At 36.5% G+C, this 19,050-nt stretch overlaps 1 protein-coding gene across 2 annotated transcripts in view; it reads right to left on the minus strand.

Moving 5' to 3' along the window:
- Positions 1-19,050, minus strand: part of LOC140141395 (uncharacterized) — a 226,516-nt gene that overhangs the window by 33,619 nt on the left and 173,847 nt on the right. For both annotated transcript variants that reach the window (XM_072163250.1, XM_072163249.1), the window contains one exon: positions 15,785-15,928. In XM_072163250.1, the coding sequence (XP_072019351.1) occupies positions 15,785-15,928 (144 nt within the window). The remainder of the gene's footprint in view (positions 1-15,784; positions 15,929-19,050) is intronic.

Genomic DNA, 19,050 nt, shown 5'->3' on the forward strand with positions numbered 1-19,050 from the left:
AACCAAATGGAATACTCCAGAAAAATAAAGCATTAATCTTTTGGGATTAAAAAAAAAATATTATCTTGTTTTGCCAAATGAAACATAGCTAAATCCTAATCCTAGTTTAATTAGTCCTTAGCAATAAAAGTCAAATTTTAATATTTAGCCAATTTTTGGAAATGAGGGCCAAAAACATGCATTTTTAGGGTGTTTTTTGTATGCTACTGAGACTAACGTTCAGTTTATGCATTCTAATTTTTGGAAAAGATATGTTTCATTCTTATAACCAACCATTTAATTAAAGTAACATTAAAAAAATGAAAATCAGAGCGAAATTTCAGCATATAGGCCTACTCAAGATTTTGAATGCTTAGACCCCCCTCCCCTTGTGACTTTTTGGCTCTTTTTTCAAGAAATTAGTAAATACTGAACTTTTTCTTTTATCTCCAGTTAGGACTACATGAATGATTAGGATTAAGCTACGTTTTATTTGGCAGAACTTGATAATATTTTTTTAATCCCCAAAAATTAGTGCTGTATTTTCCTGGAATGGGGAGTAGGCCATGGTATCATGGGATAGCATAGTTCATAGCTGTGAATTCCACTCTTGAGGATGGCTAGGTGTAACAGATTCAGAAAAGAAATCCATTGGAGGCTCAATATTAAGTGATAATGATTGGGGGAAACTGAACTCAATTCTGCTATACACTTGTGAATGTAAACTTTATGTACGGTCATCAGTCCGCAAACCCAAATAGGAAAACAGAGAGAAAACAAAAGAAATTGAAAACAAAAAGTAATTGCCCTACTTTTGTTGCATAAGCTAAATAATAAACAATATCCCTTCTTTGCCCCCCCCCTCAATGTATGGTAGAGGGGGGGGCAGAAGTCAAAATACTTTTTGATGATAGGGCTATTTTGGCATATTCTACCAATAGTAGCCCTGGTGTGTACATTTGCCATTGACAAATACTTTTCATGGGTGTGGTGTTGGGGAGGGGGGTATTTGGTTAAATTTGGAGCCCCTCAGCCCCCCCTGTATTTTGGGCCACAAACGTCACTGGACACCACCACATTGTCCTGAAAACAAAAGCCCGGGGGACACAAACATACATGTGTGAAGGTGGTATAGGTATACCCGCCGGGTATGGGTATTTTTTGGGGGTGGTCAAGGGTCTCTTTTTCAGGCTCTCCGCAGTTCCAAAGATCCTCGTTTGGGAATCAAGCTCCAGTTCGTTAGCTTCACCTTCAGTAAAACTCCCACAATTATCACTCTTTTGTACATGAAGCTCCCCATCAGTTTACAAATCACGCCACTTCACATGTTTATTCAACCAATACTATGTTTATCATAATAAATCTTGGATCACATTTGCCAACAACCATGGAACTAAACCCATTCAGTATGCAACATGAAACACTGCATATAGAAAACTAAACATGGCTCACATTTCTCTGAAAATTTGCAACATTTGTAGCATTATACCTAAAGATATGCGACCAGTAAATGTTGAGAGCAGGGCATAACTTAGCTGGTATTGCATAGCAAAGTGCTCTACATTTTAGGCAAAGAATTATTCAATTTGATAACATTTTGTTACCAGGCTTGTTTAAACGGTCGCTCCGTGTGGAGACACGCTTGGGTCCTGATGGGACCAGGCTCAAACAAAATGCTCAAGCCCGGCTAAAAAGCCTATATAAGCATGCTGGCCTGTATGGAAAGAGAAGTGAGAAACAGATTTGAAGACAAAGAAAAAGGAAAACTGGTAGGGTAGGATTTATTTGGGGGATATGGGACTTCCAAAAAATGGACCTTTTTCAAATGAAAGAGCACTTGTGCAGATTTTTGGTAAAAACAGGACCTAAACCCATTGCCCTTTTTTTACTTTTTGAATGTCTTATCAACAAATAGTGGACCTTTTGTACACCCCGGACCTTTGTTGGAAGAAATAGCAAGAAAAAGTGGACCTGCTTAGGGGTCTGACTGTTGAAATATAAAATTCTCACTGTTTCAGATCTGCTATATAGGCCTACAATATTCCCAAACTAAATTATGTCCTGGTTGAGTTGAGTGTCAGAAAAGTTCTTAAAAAGAACTTACCATTGCAATTTTTGCCCAATGTTCATACTATACTGCATTGTCAGGTACTACATCTAAGTGTGTGAAGCCCGATCCTGACTCCGCTGCGATGTGGAGTCAGGATCGGGCTTTAGCATCAGGAGATGCCACTGAATGTTTTGATATCGTGCCATTTTGTGGAATGTTCAACATTACTGTGGTATGTTACCATAGTGTGTAATGTTGCAGTCTGGAGGTGTTTGTTACAATGCAGTGTATGTTGTGATAAACCATGGATAAACATAGGAGAGCTGAGGGGAATTCACTGGTAACTCGAATTCTACAACATACAAGATGTACTAGGGACTGTCCAATGCAATATCAGTGGGAATTTTGACAAAAAAATCTTGTGTTCCCCCTCGTATCCGCTCCCAATTTTTGGACCCCCTCTTGTTTTCCCCTTTTTCTCCATATAAAATTAAACATTCCCCCTCATGATTCAAGTAAAAAATTCAGATTAACCCTTCAACACCTCCAAAATGGATTCCCCCTTAAAACTCCCACTCCCATGTAATTATTGAACTGTCCCTAAGATTAAAGCAAAATATTTGGGATATCTGCTTCATGTTTGTCATTCCTCTGGGGAGGGAGGGGGGTAATATGGTAATATGGCAAATTGACAAGTGCCCATCATTTTCACAAAAATGACTGTCCAAAATCGTACTCTAAACACCCAAACCAGATCTTTGCACCTTCTGGAGGTTCAGTCAGTTCAATAATCATGATAATTGCTGTATCCTGATTTATTAGTGTGGTCTTGTTTTGAGTTAACAGAACTTATTCAAGCTTTGTTTTTTAGATCTTAGCATCTGCATTAATCTTGCCTGTCCCAGGAGCAAACTGCCCATCCAAAATGACAGGTGGATAGCAGATGCAGAGGTTGATAGCTCTTATCCATGTCAGACCATAAGTAAAAAAAAATGGAGGCAAACATATTAGTAGCAAATAACACTAAAAAAACATAAGAAAATGAAAATATTCAAAGTTAATAATTTTGCAACCAAGTATGCCAGGGACTTGCTCAGTAAGCTTAAGTACATAACTCTCCATGATGTACAAGATCCACCATCAGGAAGCTAAGGCAGAAATTCCCAGCCATTACACAACAACCAGGTCATCAACAGTTAGGACACGGAATCAGCATGAAGCACAGTACACCATCATCACACCAAGATCGGATTCATATAAATACAGCTTTTACCCAAGAACCATCACAGCATGGAACAAACTTCCGCTAGTTACCATCAACAAACCCAACGTCAAGATTTTCAATTCAGCACTCATTCAAGACCAAACCACTGCCACCAGAAGGCAAGAAGAGCTGTACATGGGCTCGACTTCTACGGCAGGTGTCTCACCCTTCATCTAAGTCAGCACCAGTCTTTTTTTTTTACTCGCACTTGAAATTTATTTAACCTTCACTTCTTTGTTGGTGGCGGGCGTAAGGATTTTTGATGTTAGTTTCTGCACCGAATGTGATGTTGCACCACTTGGCGAGATACCAGTGAATATTGGTCTACCAAGAATTACCGTAGAAGTAGAAGAGGAAGTAAGTATGGGATGATAAAACCTAAATTTTCCAAGTGGTCCAGATCACATCACATACTATGCATCTGTGATTTTTTTCTAAAATTAGATCAAATCTATTCTTTGAAGGACACTGATTATGCCCTTCTTCCCGGGCCTTCTTCACATATTTTGACATCTCAACAATAATTCCTAAATCCTAATGCCAATTGATTGGATTTCATTCAGCTCTAGATTCATTGAGGGAGAAAGCTGATCCAGATTTCCTACAAATCTTCAAATATCACAATAGAATGACTTCCTGATTAGATATAGGGTCTTTACTTTTAAATGAAGAATTACAGGGTTGCAAGATTTGACACTAAACTAAATGGGCTATTCCAGTTGAAATCCATATACCCATGTAGGAGACATGACTTAAATCTTCCACACAGGGAGTGTGAATTTCAAATGGGGATACCTGAATGGGTGACCCCCTACCTGTGTAGGAGATCAAGACTGGGAAGGATATGGTAACATTCTTCCTGGATTAAGGCAATGTCTTCCACAGGGGGTGTATAGATTTCAACTGGAATAGTACATTATTACAAGTTTTCACACTTCACAAAATGCAAAGGAGCAATAATCCTATAGATTGATACTAAAATGAATCCGCATTCCTTAAAGATATCTCCAGACTCATGTGAACCTTTTCTTTAAATTTGTTACAATTTATGAATTTGTTTACATTACAAGGGGTTTATAAGGGGTCCACATTGTGGGAAAGTCCCCTCCCCATGGAAAAAGTCCCCTTTTTCAAAATCTGCACTCCCCCCAAAAAAAAAAAAAAAAATCCTGCATTTGGGCATTGGCTCATTATAGTACTTGGTATGGCAGAAAATTAGCCCAATGAAACTTGGCAACTTTTATCATCATGTGAACTTTATTCAAGCTTCAAGATAAATATTGTCTCTTGATATTGTAGCATTATGGGATGGTTCTACAGGTGGGTCATTTCAATATCGATGCATAATAAATTAGAAAATGTGGGAATCGGATATATGTGTGAAAACTCTCTGGCATGAAACAAAGGCCTATTACAAGTATTATGTGACTATACATGATTCAAAATAATGTCATTTCTTTGTGCTGTTCAGTGTTCAATGAATGGGCGTGGTCATACAGGTGTAAGAGCTCATCTTGGTGCATCATTACTAGCTGAGCATAGAGACATGATGAGAGTTGTACTCCTGATACCTTCCCATCTCATTAATTCAGTTATATTGGGTACTGAAGCCCAGTGCCTTTTAGTTCGCGTAACTACGGGGAATCTATCTTTATACAAATCACATATTATTGTTTTATTTTAAGTATAGGCCTACAATGGGATATTACAACATGTACAGCGGTGCAAAAGTAGAAATTAAAAAAAATCAAGGTGCTCTTGTCAGAGCAAATCATACATTTCTTTAGCCCTAACGCCCCAGTTGCTTTTTGGCGAGGGGGGAGAAAAGAAGGAGGAAAGAAAGAAAGAAGAAGAGAAACCTGACCCTTCGGTGCCACGCCTGTGTACTGTGGCCTACCTTGCCATGGGGGAGTAGCTTGCCCGGCCAAGCTTTCCGTCGCCATAAGACCGTTTGCATGATGACGCAATAGCATCATGTGAGATACCTGCTTGTGCCTACGCTTTCTGAATTGAGGTTTTTTGATATTTGGTACGGTTAGGGTTAATAGTCAACGGCAGCTCCAATTTTGAAATAGTACACAATTACTGTAGCAGTAGCTGTCATGCCAAAGCTTTGGTTTTGCAAAATCAGATTTTTTTACCCTCTCAAAGACTTGTCTTAGTTTCATTCAAAACATTGTATCCCAATTCTATCCATTGTTGAATAGATAATACAACACTAGTCATAAAACATACACTTTTTAACTCAATAAAGATGCACCTATACAGCAGTGTGTAAAGAAAGAGATGTGAATGAAAATATAGTATTTCATTCATTTCAAAACCTCTGCATGAATATATCCACATACAAACACATAATGACAAGAATGCATGCTTCCTAAAACCTAGCGGTTTTTGACTCTTGTCAATGTGTAGTTTCTATGACGATATGAAGCGTTCAAATGCAAAACGCAACAAAAGTTATTGTTGCCTGGAGTTATTTTTTATCAATACTGTTGTTTTATATTTAGTTTTCATTTCTTCATTTTTATAATAATGATCACACTACATGCCCACTAATTAGTGTCTCCTAATCGGCAAAGACATCGAATAACAATAATTATGTGGTGTGATCAAGCAAAATCATTCTGAAGTCGGACAAATTCAGTTAACAGCATTTTGAAAAGCTACATTTTACAGAAAATCCCATTGACTTCTGACTGATTTGGTTTAGCTATGGATCCAGGATGATCATCGATGAAAAAACTGTAGGACCAACATTCTAAAAAGTTGGCTGATTTTGCCAAAAAATACGGTGAGAGCACCCCCTAAAACATGCCCTGGATCCACTCACACCAAAGTCGGACATTTTGAACATTGAGTTGTTACCACATTACTTACTTCCTCAGTACCTTATAGGTACTAAGGAAGTAAGATATTTACTCAAAGTATCAAGAGCTACCTTAAGAACGACTGAACCAATACTAGGCTTGTTTGTGCTCATTTTAATGCATTTTTCATGAGCACTGATTCCAAATATGGTCATGATAATGCACAATTCTGACATTTTTGAATTAAAAAAAAATTGAAACTTGTCGTCTGCAGTCGACACCTGCATGGGGAGGGTTAATATTACACAAGGCAGCTTTGTATATATCGCATTTGTATGTGACGTGAATTCCTCATTATTGTGTAATGTAAATTCAGCTATTCATGCAGCGTAGCATAACAGGAACTTGTCTCTACAAAAACCAAACTTGACACATGTCTAAACTATATAAGAGGCCCTGCCACGTACGGACATGAATTCATACAAATCTACAGAATAGACTTTACCAACTGAATAATACATGTCTTGTGATGTCCACATGACATCAATGCTTAGCCTCTTTTCATTGAATTATTACGAACAAGTCAGAAAGCGAAAAAAAATTATTTTGATGCCACCAAATTGAACCAGTTTCTTGTACAATGCCAATGTTCAGTTTTAAAAGTTAGTTTATTCTTGAACTATTCTATTATATAGGTGCCTCAAACAACAACAACATCACCAGTTTGTCTCAGAAAAGTTTGGCAAGAACGCTATACGTGCTAGGCAAGTTAGATTCGATTTTGTTATACATGTTTCTTTTCTTTTTCCGTTGAGAAACAATCCCTGTTTTATGCAGGATTCCTTTTTGCAAGATTTTTTTTTAAAACTTTCATTAAAAATTACTGACAAAGAAATTGCTCTCTGGAGATCTGGATATTGAAATTCCTGGAGAGCGTGGATCAGTGATTAAAATACTAGTTTCAGGTGCATGAGGCCTTAAAGCAATATTATAACATTATCATACAAAATAGATTAGCAATTCTTTGACATAAAATGTTAGTTTTACTGTCAGATATATCCCCTTTATTTTTGAGCCGAACAACTACGGCAAAGCAAAGAAAATTGGAATTTACTACCAGCGCACATATGTCACCAATATGTACATGACTACATGTACCACTCATTCGGTCATGTTATGGTACGACCCTTTGTTGTGTAGATCACCGTCCTGCACGCCGTGTGTACTGTGTGTTATGAACATCGTGTATGCGTTCGATTAATAATTCCATCGTAATAATAAGACGCCGGTTCCGGTGCTTTATTCAAAATCTCGGATTTTGACAAAACTACAACACCTAGAGTCTTGAATTTTGCAGGGTATATTGGTTTAATAAAGTACAATATAATCGTGTAAAAAGTGAATTAAAAAAAAATCAGTGAGGCGTCCTCCTCAGCAAATGTTATAATATGGCTTTAAGGGTTCGATTCCCTGTGACGGAAAACTTGAAACTGCGATATTGACCCAGAAAATTAAAGTCTGAATTTAATCATTAGATTAAATTCAGACTTCCGCTCTCCCCTCATGTAATTGGAGCATTTAGAATGGGTTAGATGAACCATAAGAGAAGTTCGTCCTTTGGAGGGGCATAATTAGCTGCCAGTCCTATGTACAGAAGAACCACACCTGTGCATGTATCTCCCAGTCCATGTCAGTTTCGACAATAGTATAGTGTTAACCCCTGACTGTTTCCAACCTGCCCCGGTGTTCAAATGGACCGATAGAAATAAGCATCATCAGGCCCGTAACCAGGATTTATTTTGGGGATGCTGATTTTGAAAAAGTGGACCTTTATTTCAAAATTTGGACCTTTTAGGACTGGGGCGGATTTGGACATTCTTGATTTTTGGACCCCCCCCCCTGGCTACGGGCTGAGCATCATAGATGCTTCTTGTGTTATCCAGGCTTACCAAACCTGGACAAATCACAAATCTAGCAACCATTAACCAACCATTTTTAGTGAATTGGGATGAAAAATACCACATTATGGATATCTGCTGTACGAGGGTTCATCAATGAATCTATTGAACAAGTTGAAGGCATAATTGGACTTGAAAATCATCAACAAAAGAGAGAGTTACCTGCAATCATAGAAAAGCACCATGGGCCTAAGCTAACAATGATAGAGGCAACGGACTTCCTGATTCCATTTACATCTTCATCACTGCTTAATCGTCAAAACCATTTTGATGTCGGAAATTATTGCACACTGCCTATTGTACAGCGAGATATTTTCATGGTATTAATTTTGCGATTTGAACTGTTCGGAGCACTTGTGGTTTTTTTTTGTATAACAATTACAAACAGGTAAAGCATACATGTATATCATGGGTAACAAATATTTTCGCAGGCTAATGTGCAGTTGTCATAGAAATTTCCCATTATGCATTACTCTGCCATGCAATATGTATACCGCAGTGCAGTGGCGTAGCCAAGGGGGAAGCCCCATGTGAGAATTCTTGCCCTCCCCCCCCGTCCCCCCTGTGAGAGACCATTTTCATCAAAGTTTGCCCCTGGAAATTTCTCTCCCCCGAAAAAGTCCTGGCTACACCACTGCCTAAGTGTACACATACCTGGGCTATACCTGGGAAATCCATACACCCTCTATGGAAGCAAGTCTTTAATCTTCCACAGAGGGGGTGTGGGAATTTCAGATGGGATTACCTGCTGAATAGGGGTGCATGAATTTCAACTGGAATAGCCCATAATTTGTGCTTTTTATCAAACTGGATCAAAATGAATAAAATGTGATAAACAAATATTTTGTTTACAAATTTACTTCCAAATGGTCACTTCCAAAGAAAATAAGCTTAAAATAATATTTGTGCAAGTAAATTTAAAATACACGAAAAAGTAACAACATAAAAATTGCCACACCACTGGTAAATTGTGATATAGCGGATGGATAGCGGGAAGTGGCCCTAATCACATAGCTACGTTACTCTGTTTTCAAACGTCGCAAATGACACAAACCCTTGCAATAAGTGGATATTATCGCTCCAGGCGTGATGCGGGGATGAGCATCCTACGTTGCCATGGACCATAATAACCTCATCCCAATGGCATAGTCCATTAAACTCAATTAAACAAACATAGTGCAAAATTTGACCTCAAGTTGCAGAGTATGAGTTTTAATATCCAAATTTTCCAAGGTCATTCAATGAATGTACAAATGTATTGGGGTTAAAGAACTGTGCCCCAATAGATGAGCATGTTGTGGATCCTAGTGAGCACTCCTCTTATCTGACTGCGGATGTTACCTTAACATAGTGCTAGGGGTGGACTGATTAGGCAGACTTTTTTCACAGCTCCCAGAGTCAATATACGCCTGGCACAAAAAATAACTATTCAGTTCTATAAGTCAGCATTGTTATTAAGGCACTTATTAAAACAAAAATCTGAATTATACATGTTGTTATGGAAGCATGGGCGTCAATCGGGGAACTTATCTGCAAAATGTCCCTCCCCCACATTTCAAGCTGGATTGGCGCTAATGTATGGAAGACGTCTTACTCTGACCATACTTGTAACGCAAGTACTTCAAATCCTGAAAATTGCCGAGTGCTTGCACGCAGCATCCAACATTTATGATATATCATCCAATTCCAGAAATAAAGAAAGAGTAAATTTAGAAAAATATGCGCGAATTTTTTTAATTTCTGGCCACAGATCCAAATTTCCAGATACACAGAAAAGTTAGATCTCTGTTTAAAGTGAAACTGAATATTGAATAAACATGAACAAATTTAAATTGTTGACATTAGACTTACTCTTCTTGATTGTGTCACAAATTTTGAAGCTCAGGTGTTTTGAACACAGCAATGAAGTTGTCATATTTTGTATCTCAACATTTTGTTTTTGAATTGCATAAGAAAATAAGCACAAAATATGAAATCTCAAATAAACTTTCACTTGAATTCTGAGGAGACATTAACCACTTTGACTTCAAGATCTTGTTCCCCAATGTTGTTATTTTACTGTCATGCTGTGAGCCAATATGAATACTATGAAACAGTGTATATGAGACCCAGCGAGGGCACGTTCGATCAACTCTCCCCATTCACACAAGTCGTTTTAAGGTGTCTCTCACAGCTCTGCACTCCTATTTGAAAGATTATTACAACTATATTATGAAACTACTAAAATTAAGATTATATTGGCAACAATTACACATTAGTGAGCCTTTCCAGTCCTTTTAGCTCATTAAGTATATTGATTATTGACAAAAACAATAGGACACAAAGAAAATATAAATTGATGTATAATGGAAACCGTATGTCCGATTTGCTCCAAACAAAAGGCATATTGATCAGTGTACTTTACACCACTCAATTAATCTGTTTAAAACATGCTCCTAAGCATTTCCTAATTTCTAGGAAATGCCTCCAATACCACCTTAAATTCAGCGATGCAACATTGCAATATAAATATGAGTGTTTTCACAATGTTTTCACTGCATAAGGTTGACAGCTAGGATATTGGGAAACCATTTATTGGGTTACAACTTCCAAGCTGTAAGATTTGCCAATTGAATCAAGTTGGCAAGACAAACCCAAAAACTGGTTATTACCCTCATTGCCAATTGGCATGGGTTTTACTTTCATACATTTTGTATTGTGTTTTAATTATGAACTTTTTGTCAACCTGTGAATGAAAAGGTTGATAATTTTCTGCTGACAGAAACTTTCTGGCTTTCTCAGAGTGTTGATGATGTTATTGATCCATCTACTTAGAGCAGGAATCTTGACCAGTGTCCGCATGAATGAACACAAAAGAAACGTGGAGAAAGCTAGCCAACTTTTACACCCAGTCTAAAAGAAAGGATTCACCCATTCACTCACCGAAATAAACAAATCAGCTATTCGCTGTCGTAGTGCATGTTAGAATATAACCGTTGCCAGGTCAACTGGATCACGCTTTCCTTGTTACGAACCACTGATCGAAATGATCACAACACAAAGCCTATGGCATATCAATATTCGGAACAGGTGCTTGAGCCCAGGCTTAGAGCAGTAACCAATGGTTACTAACATGCACTACGACAGCGAATTACTGATCAGATGTGTCAAGGACTAATCATTTAATAGACTGGTACAGTTCATCAATCAACCACAGAGCAAGATGGGTAAAAGAATCAGTATGGATTCGTAAGAGAGGAGACAACACTATGAACAGAGATGAGGTTCATTGCACTTTTCTCTCACATAGACCAAATGGCTATTCCAGTTGAAATCCATACACCCCCATAGAAGATCTTCCACACAGGGGGTGTGAATTTCAAATGGGGTTGTCTGATTAGGTGACTCCCATTTGAAATCTACACCCCCTGTGTGGGAGATTAAGGTCATGTAGATTAAGGTCATGTCTTCCACAGGGGGGAATGAATTTCAACTGGAATAGCCCCTTGCACTTTTCTCTTCCAACAGATACAATCTTAGATTTGAAAGTAATTTCATTACATTCTACTCACAAAACCACAAATAAAATTTAAATTTTCTTGCAATTAAATTTTCACATCTCCTTGATCAGTCAAATCTTTTCCAATTCCCATCACATTGACATTCAATCACAACACTATGCTGCTAGAATATGATACCTGTGCTTCACACCGCTTACGAATATTAATGCTCACACCACCTATAGGAATCCTGATACTTCCTTCCTTCCTAATGATTCCACACATCCTTCCCTACCCAATATTAAATGACCTGATGTTGTGCAATATTCAATTGCATTCAAATATTTCCCACAGAGCAATAAAAAACTTGATGTATAATTCATTCCTATTTGTTTATCTCATGCCCAAAAAGAGTAAAACACTTATTTTGATGAAAACTTACTTTCATTCCTTTAAAAAAAAAATTATTTAGATATTAGATTATTAAATTGCTTAAAATCATTTTCATTCGGACTACCAAATTCTGTCAATTTCCCTATCCAGTTATTTAAACAGTAGGCCTACATTGTAAGTGTAAGGTGCTCCGTTCAGAAAATCCAAGCGATGACCATCAATTACCTGTCGGCATAACTGCCTTTGTTTTCACCATTCCAAATTTGTTATGTAATGGAGATGTTTCCTGTGAAGGAGGCTAATATCTTTTCCTCATACCAAATATACCCAATGGTAATGGAGTATAGGATTTCCTGTAACAGAGACTATCCCCAAGTTCCATACTTGAAAGATATTTGATAACAATTCCCCCTCTTGTTGGCTACCTGTGAACTTACCAACCTTCTAGCAGAATGAACTGATAGGGTTGCCAAACCTGCGATTTGGTAGCCCAATTGGGTGACTTTTGAAGATTTTCCCCTTAATTTTTGACAATTTCTTATCCCATAGAAACCAATGGTTAAGAAAAAATTGTGCAACTTTTCAACATTGGCTCCCGCAACTTCTGGTAGTTTCCTGTCCAATAGAAACTGGGACAGTGAAAATTTGGCGACTTTCCTATTATTTGACCTGTGATTGACCTTTCAGAATATTGAAAAGTTTTTTACTAAATTGACCTTTTCGGTAAATCCCATAACCCTTTGCGAGTACACCTAAGAACTTCGTCATTTTAAATCACGCCGCTCTCGCCCGATCGCGCATCGTTTATCGAACATCGTTACTGCGCATTGTAAGTCGGCGTGACGTAAAATGACGAGTTCTCAGGTGTACTCGCAATGGGTTATGGGATTTACCGAAAAGGTCAATTCAAAAAAATATGAAAGTTGTTGGTAGCATTCACATTTTGCCTGTTTGATGATGATGATGATGATGAAAGTGATGATAATATATACTGATGAAGGTGATGCTGATGAGGAGGAGTGGGAGGAGGAGAAAGGTTATAACAATCCTGACTTGAAGATGAAGATGATGAAGACGAAGAGGAAGATGATGACGACGACGACGACGACGACAACGATAAAGATAAAGATAGTGATGATGATGATGATGAAAGTGATGAAGAAGATGATGATGATGAAGATGCAGATGAAGATGATGATGCAGATGAAGATGACAATGAAGATGATGAAGATGATGATGATGAAGACAATGATGATGAAGATGAAGATAATGATGATGATGAAAATGATGAAAATGAAGATGAAGATGAAGATGAAGATGAAGATGAAGATGATGATGATGATGATGATGATGACAGTGTTGATAATGAAGAGAAAAATGACAGTATTTTCTCCAAAATGCCACCACCTAAAAAACATGCTTTAACTTTTGATCTAATTAAACGCATCTATGATAAGAGCGATGCTCAAATGATGACAGTTTTCCAATATCTTCATCTTAACTTCCTCCCTAGATCGAATTATACCCCAAGTGCTTCAAATTCCTGACTCCTATGTCACGGTACATGACAACAGCTCATCATAATCAAATAGCTGCCATGTCTTATGTGTGTACAATAGTGAATGCAGAAATTGCCTAAAGTCTATAGGGCAGCTATTGTAGATATGGCTTTCTTGTACTAGGTAATCAAGAGTTGTCAGGGGAATTAAGTCAAAAGAAAATGAGGAGCTAGCATCTCCGCATCTCTCATCTTATTCTGCACCTGATTCTGTGCCTAAGGAGACCAGATGATTTCCTGTCATGTATCTCACCCGGGGGTGCTACTCTGTATAAAGGCTGGTTTTATGGTGGTGTGCAATGCTGCAACATTTTGTGAGCTATATACCAGAGGATATAACATACAAAACATTAATTTAATTCCACATATCTAAGTTATTGGAATCCATAAGAATGAAAAATGATGTATCGGTACTAAGAATTTTAACTTCCATAATCTTCCAAAGTTGTATACACTTGGCTTGAATACTGACAGTTAATGGATTTATTGATTGCTTGATAGATATATCGATCAGTTAATCTTTTGCTTGGTCAATCAATCAATCAATAATCAATCAAATTTAAAAAAATCTAAATCAGCAAACCAATTGCCAAATCATTCAATCAATCAAATGACATACTAGATAGAATCAATCAATCAATCAATCAAATGATTAATAAAGCAATTAATCAATCAATCAATCAAATTATTAATAAAGCAATAATTCAATCAATCAAATGACATACTAGATAGAATCAATCAATCAATCAAATGATTAATAAAGCAATTAATCAATCAATCAATCAAATGATTAATAAAGCAATCAATCAATCAATCAATCAATCAAATGATTAATAAAGCAATTAATCAATCAATCAATCAATCAATCAATCAATCACATGATTAATAAAGTAATCAATCAATCAATCAATCTGCCAATAAAGCAAAATCAAGCAGTTCAGTAGATTAACTGACCATGATTTGTATGATGGCAAAAACAGAAAGTTATACCAGTTAGCATGGTTACTTGAATGTGTGAAGCTCTAGCATAGTACCATTCTTTGGAACCAAAACATGAAAATGAAATGCCCTCAATGTCCCTATGTTACCACGTCATAATTCCCCCCGAGTTCTCTAATCGAGTAGACAACGTGATCAGGTGTTAACGCCATATCAAGTTTATACTTGTACACATAGGACCTGTTGTATACAGAATCTCATCTCCCAAACCCTGGTAGGGCTCAATGAAAACTGATCACGAAATACTTACACAAGAGGAAATGTAGAGATATAGACACCCCTAGTGTGTACTTGTAAACCTGATGAAGCAATGCCAGCACTCCAAGTCCGTACTCATCTATTACCTCTTTTTTTTCATCAGTTAGGCGACATCAGAGTATGTCTCCATTCGTTCGGTGTGCATGTGTCTCAGAAAAATTAAGCCAATTTAATTGCTTTGCCAAATTATTTAACGAGAATATCGGTAGAAAATATATTTAAGCATTTGTTGGATGAATTGTGTTATTATCACTTTTAAATTTTGTGAAAATATTTCATGTACATGAATAAGAATGTAACATCAGGCTATTCCAGTTGAAATCTATACACCCTATGGCAGACATTACCTTCATCTCCCACACAGGGGGTGTAGATTTCAAATGGACTCACATTCAGATCACAACTCCATTTGAAATCCACACACCCTGTGTGGGAGATTAAGGACATGTCTTCCATATGGGTGTATGGATTTCAACTGGAATAGTCCAATATTAATTCTTTAAGGCCTGGTGTCCCATCAATACTTTGAGATACTTATAACTATTTCCGGACGACACTGGTTACCACAATATAAGTATCAGGTCACATATTCACACATGCATACAAAGGCAACACAATATATATTTACCACATGAATGAACAACTTTGAGATATTTATATTTCCTGGAAGACATAGTTCTTCCCCAAACATTGGGCTATTCCCGAAAATAAGCCCACATCCTCTATTATAGAGGAGTTTGGATATCCAGAGTTTCTCTTTTCATCCAAGCTCCTGAGATCCAGACTTTTCAGACAATTTTCTCCCATAAGCCACACATTTGACCTATAGAGAGGAGTTCGGATATCCAGACTTTTCTATCCACCATAAAGTATAATAATGATAAATGCAGGGAATACATGTCTTTCCTTTCAAATCTGGAAAATCAGCCCATTTAAGCCTGCTTTAGCCACTTTTAACCACTCTACACCATTAAAAGGACCACCTGCATTCACCACATACATACAAGGGCAACACAATATATATCATGCAACTTACCACATGAATAGACAACTTTGAGATATTTATATGTTCCTGGAAGACATGGTTCTCCAAAGACACGAGTACTGGCTTTGACGGCGCAGTGTTTTCTACCATGACATCTGGACAGAATCTGTTGGTAGGCATCACTTGATTGGCAATCTGGAGAAAACATTCACAAACAAATGAATGTATTATTGGAGAAAATATTAACAAATATATGGAAAAATGTATTGTTTACTGGAGGAAATGTTTGTAAACAAATAAACAAAACAGATCATTAATAACACTGCAGATCTATGATTCAAATGCTTTACTTATAATCGTTTGAAAGATATTAAATATTCACAATAGTTATATCGCCTTCTCAGTGCCAATAGCTGCCATGTGTAGCTGCCATGTGGATGAGTACAATATAGCCTACTGTGCCTAAATTGCCAAATTTTCACAGGGCAGGTATTGCACTTACCCACTTCTGGCACTGAGCAGTCAATATAAACTTCCAAGTCAAACAAAAACAAAAACAAAAGTATGTAAACCTCACATTTAACAAGTATGAGTGAAAACACATCCATAACCTCATGAATATACCCGATGTGTTTAATCCAATCACAGATGATAACTCTTAAACATGCAGAAGAGGTTATTGAAAAAGTATGATGACCGCGTCTGGCGATGTAGCTAAATGTACGCTTTACAGTGACCATGTTATGTGACATGTTTATCACGGACGCTGGTCGCCGCATTTGGACAGTGAATTATTACATGCTAGTGCAATTGGACACTATTTTTATACAGGGAAAACAAAAGATACAGTAAAAAAAAAAAAATTGTATTTTGTTTTCAAATTTAACAGAAGAAAATGTTACCTAAATTGAATTTAAAAAGAAAGTGAAAAGTGACGGTTATGAATGAGGTTAATGACTTTGCATCAGTTATTTTCAGGATATTCCTCGGTTTCAAAGCACGATGTTTAGATGTTTCACAATACCCTCAAAACAACTGATGCGCAGTCATAAACCTCTAATTCAATAGTCATTTTATAAATATACATAAAAATTAATTGTGTTCAATGACCTAGAGGTATTCCATGGGAGATGAACATGTTTAAAATCGTAGCAATTTACAAAGCAAGAACAAATAAATCAAATAAGTTTTCAAAATTCAATTTTGTTAATTATTGCAATATTTACTGCATAAGCCATTTAGCAAACGTCAAATGTGGATTATGATCATACATAATATTATAGCCATAATATGATTTCAGGTCAATTTTAATTTGGTTGTAGTGCCAAATATTATGAAATATTCTTAGCAACAACTGTCAGGAAAGTTTTGTGGTAAAAATAATGAGGTAAAATGAAAGAAAACACACATTTGGTATCCTGGGTGCTTAACTGTGGTGTTAATCATAATGGTGGACTTAATAAAGAGTCTATATAAAAGCATCAATTCACAATAACTTCTGTTTTCCTACTAAAGCACAAAAAAATTGACTGAATCTAATTCAAATAGCCAACAAATCAGGTTTGAAAAAAATTGAACAAAATTCTTTGAAAAAGAATAACATGCATGGTGGCTTTAACAGTTTAATTTAAAGAAATTGTCATTTTAAAAAGCTACATAATCACTGAATACAGTAATAGGGAATAGAATGTCATATGCAATAGGGATTCTTCCTTTCTAATGTTGTCTAAATATTTTCCTTCCTTCAACTAAGAAACTTATGTCCTAAAGGCAGGTATATTATTTACTATGATATAAACTTACTATAGTAAAATCACACAAATCATAACTAGCATATTCTACCTAGAGTTTAACGCTCAGGATGCTTAAGTCGGATATTGTTTTGTTGGGGGGGGGGGGGAGACTTATTAAAATTATGAATCAATTAAATATGCATAAAAATTTAATCAAATAGTTTGGTGAATAATACCATGTGTCCAGTAAACTTTCTGTGATGATTTATGGTAATTTTAATCCACGAAAAACCACCAAGGATGCAATCATCAGGGATGTCACTTCCAAAAAAAGATAATCGACCGACCTAACATTCCCATTTTTCCCACTTGAGGGAACACAACAATTTATTTTTTACCCTAACAAACACCTGTTGCTTTAAAAAAATAATTACACAAAAACCAAAATTTTGCTAATTAATGAACCTTTATGTAAAAAATACTTTTGCACAATATTTTAACAGCAAAATTTCTGTGATTTGGAAAGCACAAAACAAAGATATCTGCATGAAAATTCATTCAATTTTCATTAACATTTATTGTGATGTAATTTGCAGGAATAATAATTCTACATTCTGAATTCCTATTTGTTTTGATAAATCATTTTGTTTCTAGCAGCATAAATGAAAGGTCATTATTGATTTACCCATAAACAACTGTAAATTAATCAATGACAACAGATTATATTGGGTCAAATTTAAGCTTTATTTCTATAATTGGAAAGAAAATAAATACTGTATACTGACACCAGTGACTTGCATCACATACTGGGGCCTATTATTAATATTAATTGCAATACAGGAATATGAGAATACAAGAATAATTCTTAAACACCTGAGAATGTTCATGCAATCTTATTGGTTCTTACCCATGTGATATGATATAATATCACACATGCACTTTAGCTACTGAAATGTTCAAAATTTTGTATTTGTTTAAAACAAACGTTGTTTTTTAAATCAAGAGTAAGATAAAGACTAACATTATCACAAGAAACGTTGGCCCAAAGGATTAAGGATTAGGGATAGGTTTCAGCGTATTAAGGGGTACTACACCCCTGGCCAATTTTGTGCCTATTTTTGCATTTTCTCAAAAAATATAGCGCATTGGTGACAATTAAGATATGCATGTTGTAGGGGCAAGGACTACAACTATTGGTCTGAAAATTCAGCAACTCAAGGCAAGCAGTTATTGATTTATTGATCAAAGACTGGTTTCCCTCATTTTTGACTGCAACTCCACAACTGCTGTCTGTGCCGAAATAAAATTTCCAGTGCAGTAGTTGTTAGTCCTTGCCCCTATAATATACATATCTTACTTGTCACCAATGCGCTGTAATGTTTGAGAAAAATGCAAAAATAGGCACAAAATTGGACAGGGTGTAGTACCCCCTTAAGGTTGAGGGTTAGCGATTCTCATAGGTGGTGGTAAAGCAAAAAAAAAAGATTTGTCTCATAACTCATGGGTGTCTTTATTTTTTATTTTATCAATAAATCAGGTTATCAGAGGGGTTACATGTACCCCCTTGAAAACTCACCGGTTTGG

Source organism: Amphiura filiformis, chromosome 19, assembly GCF_039555335.1.
Source record: "Amphiura filiformis chromosome 19, Afil_fr2py, whole genome shotgun sequence".
In the NCBI taxonomy this organism is placed as follows: Eukaryota; Metazoa; Echinodermata; class Ophiuroidea; order Amphilepidida; family Amphiuridae; genus Amphiura; species Amphiura filiformis.